The sequence below is a fragment of the Amborella trichopoda genome, chromosome 11 (assembly GCF_054954075.1).
Source record: "Amborella trichopoda isolate Santa Cruz 75 chromosome 11, AtrichopodaSantaCruz75HAP2 v2.0, whole genome shotgun sequence".
In the NCBI taxonomy this organism is placed as follows: domain Eukaryota; kingdom Viridiplantae; phylum Streptophyta; class Magnoliopsida; order Amborellales; family Amborellaceae; genus Amborella; species Amborella trichopoda.
Genome location: NC_142346.1, coordinates 40,733,215 through 40,735,960, shown reverse-complemented (window position 1 = coordinate 40,735,960; position 2,746 = coordinate 40,733,215). Strand labels below are relative to the sequence as shown.

Sequence of the window (2,746 nt, the reverse complement as noted above, 5' to 3'; positions counted from 1 at the left end):
CATTTCAAACCTACTCCTATACTATTCGTGGGTAGTTTGCCCATTTTATTTACTTTAAATTATTTTGATGAGGGAGGGGGTGGGCAAAGTATGGCGTACCTCGTTAGGTTGCCTCCCCTCTATCTCTCTCTTTCTAAATAAAACCTCCCCTTACAACAGGAGATTTTATCGAAATTCCATCAAAAGCTTCTTCAAATATTAGAGAAATGGAATAATAATCTCCCATCTAAATTATCACTTCTAATAAATATGTAGACACATTGGACATCAATACTGAAAGAAAGAAATAAAACAATAGAGAGAAGTTGGAGATAAATTCGTGGTAGAACTTAATCATATATCTATATAATCCAAACAAAACCACAGACAACCATACCCATAACGCAAAAACAATCAAGCCAATATTGCCCTTAATTTTAATGTCAAAGCACTATTTTATCCTTGAGTCCATCTTTGAAGAGGGAATATATGTCAGTTGCTATGTTCATAGCATCTTCAGACACTCCAAACAGACCCCGTTTTGAGAGTCCAGCACAGTAGAGACCATTGGGCCCACTCCAATGGTTTGGATATTTGGCTCTAGGCATGCCATCTTGAATGAAAAATCCATCCTCATCCTTGCAAAATAAAAGAATTTCCAGCTTAAATCCTCAAATACAATTCCAAGCAAGTGATGCATGATCTTTAATCAATTGCTGGAAACTTGATTAGGATCTAAATTCATGCACTGAGTTTTTAATGAATTAAGATGAGTGCAGTTAGAACAAACATTAGTTAAGAAACTATTTGTTGAGGTAGGGTTGAATGAGATTAACCTTGAGCCATGCCTTTATCGTACTCTTGTAGCCGGTTGCCAGTATTATCGCATCGAAAACCGGCTTCTCATTATTAGAGAACCGCACTTCGTTCCCTCTTATGTATGCAATGGCGTTCATGACCTATTTAAGAGAGAAAGAGAGAGAGATAAGTTATAAGGCATACACTAAAACTATATATCAAATTCGTGCGGAAGACGAAAACCCGGCACCAATTCATATGTTAACTTTATGAGAGAGACATATTCCTAATTAATAAGGAAGATAAAACGAAGACACCAATTCGTATGCTAAAAAACTGATAAGTTAGAGAGGATTTGGGCAACTATATTTCATCATGGGGCACAACGGTACTACCACCAAAGCCCCATATCATTCTCACCAATTCATATGCTAACTTTAAATTACATGAGAGAGTGACCTTTATATCCCCAGTTTTAATTTTCTTAATTGTTCCTAGATCAAGGATGGGGCTCCTGCCGGTCTTGCACTTTAGAAGAAATGGGCCTTCCTCTGGTCTTCTTATGCCAAACTTGCTTGTATCTCCATACAACCATATGCTGCAAAAAACCATGAGCCTATCCACCAACGCCATTGGAAAGTACCTCAACAAACGCATCCCCATGTGAATCAATTCCTTGTTCATCACATGGATCTGCACCACCATAACATACATGAATCATTTATACAATAAGTGCCCACATTTCTCTAAATACCATGAGATAACATAAGGAAAAGGCACGACAATACATAATTAAGGCCATGCACATTATATATATGAGATTGAGTATTTGGATAAATTCGAGTAATGGAGTCTTTGATCAAGAATGAATATATTTTTCCCTGTGGAGCTTTTGACCATCTTAAAAATAGATTTTAGAGATTTATGATCTAAGTTAAGATGATCATGAGCATAAAAAGACCAAAGTAAAATTTTTTACCACTGTAATCCTTCCCTGATAAATAAAAAAAACAAAGAAATTTAGGATTGATAAGTAGATTGAAATCAATGGAATCCACATACCGAGTTTCTCACGACGATCGAAGTCTCGGCACCGTGATTAGAGAGATCCAAAGCAATCTCCATGCCTGAGTTACCGCACCCAACCACAAGCACATTTTTACCACTGTAATCCTTCCCTGACTTGAATAGTGATGAGTGCAATACCTCCCCCTCAAACTCAGGTAGTCCAGGAATTTCAGGTACAATGCCCTCACTATTCTCCCCAGTAGCAACTACTAAGAATCTCCCACTATAACACTCAACATTGTTGGTGCATGTGTTGTTCACATGCACGATCCACCTTTGTACCTCCCTATCGTAGGTTGCATCAGTCACCTCCCTCGAAAACAATGGCTTTACCTCGAAGCGGGCAGAATAATCATCTATATATTTAATAAAATCTATTTTTGATATGAAAGTGGGTGCGTCGGGCGGGAAAGGAAAATGAGGGAGCTCGCAAAATTCTTTGCCGAGGTGGAGATTAAGGCGATCATAGCAACGTTTCTTCCATAGAGAAGCAGAGCAGTCATCCCTCTCGATGACTACATTTGGGATACGGAGGTTTTTCAAACATGCAGAAGTTGCCAGACCCGAAGGCCCGGCCCCTACGATGATAACGACCTGCTCTCTCATTGCCATTCCCATGTTTATCTAGCAATGCAAGTAACAGAGCAATGGCAAACAACAAGACTTTCGCGAACAAAAACATGAGTGTGAAGAAAATGGGCATGGTATGAGGTTTTTTATAGGGCAATAGTTATTAGTAAAATAACTAATTTGCCCATCATCCTACGGCTACATTTAATTTTTATTTTTAGAAAGATTTCCTTTCTCTTGTCCTTTTATATCTTTCACATATGAATAAGTCATACATATTTATTAAATTCCCCTTATGGCCATCCATTTATTCTGAAAAAAAAAAAGAGAT

At 37.9% G+C, this 2,746-nt stretch overlaps 1 protein-coding gene across 1 annotated transcript; it reads right to left on the bottom strand.

Moving 5' to 3' along the window:
* Positions 1 to 320: 320 nt before the first annotated feature.
* On the bottom strand, positions 321 to 2,532 carry LOC18436952 (putative indole-3-pyruvate monooxygenase YUCCA11). The gene is made up of 4 exons (XM_006847172.4): positions 1,840 to 2,532; positions 1,237 to 1,470; positions 816 to 938; positions 321 to 617 (listed from the first exon to the last, which is right to left on the bottom strand). The coding sequence occupies exons 1-4, from the start codon at positions 2,461 to 2,463 to the stop codon at positions 423 to 425; spliced, it is 1,176 nt and encodes a 391-aa protein (XP_006847235.2). The 5' UTR covers positions 2,464 to 2,532; the 3' UTR covers positions 321 to 422.
* Positions 2,533 to 2,746: the final 214 nt, after the last annotated feature.

Bases quoted from the DNA above. Each gene is read 5' to 3' on its own strand.
- LOC18436952 (XM_006847172.4), bottom strand. From the start codon at position 2,463: ATGGGAATGGCAATGAGAGAGCAGGTCGTTATCATCGTAGGGGCCGGG. The intron at 939-1,236 runs GTCACTCTCTCA...TCTCTTAAATAG, and splicing joins TTAAAACTGGGGATATAAAG to GTCATGAACGCCATTGCATA. The intron at 618-815 runs GTTAATCTCATT...TTATTTTGCAAG, and splicing joins CGATAAAGGCATGGCTCAAG to GATGAGGATGGATTTTTCAT.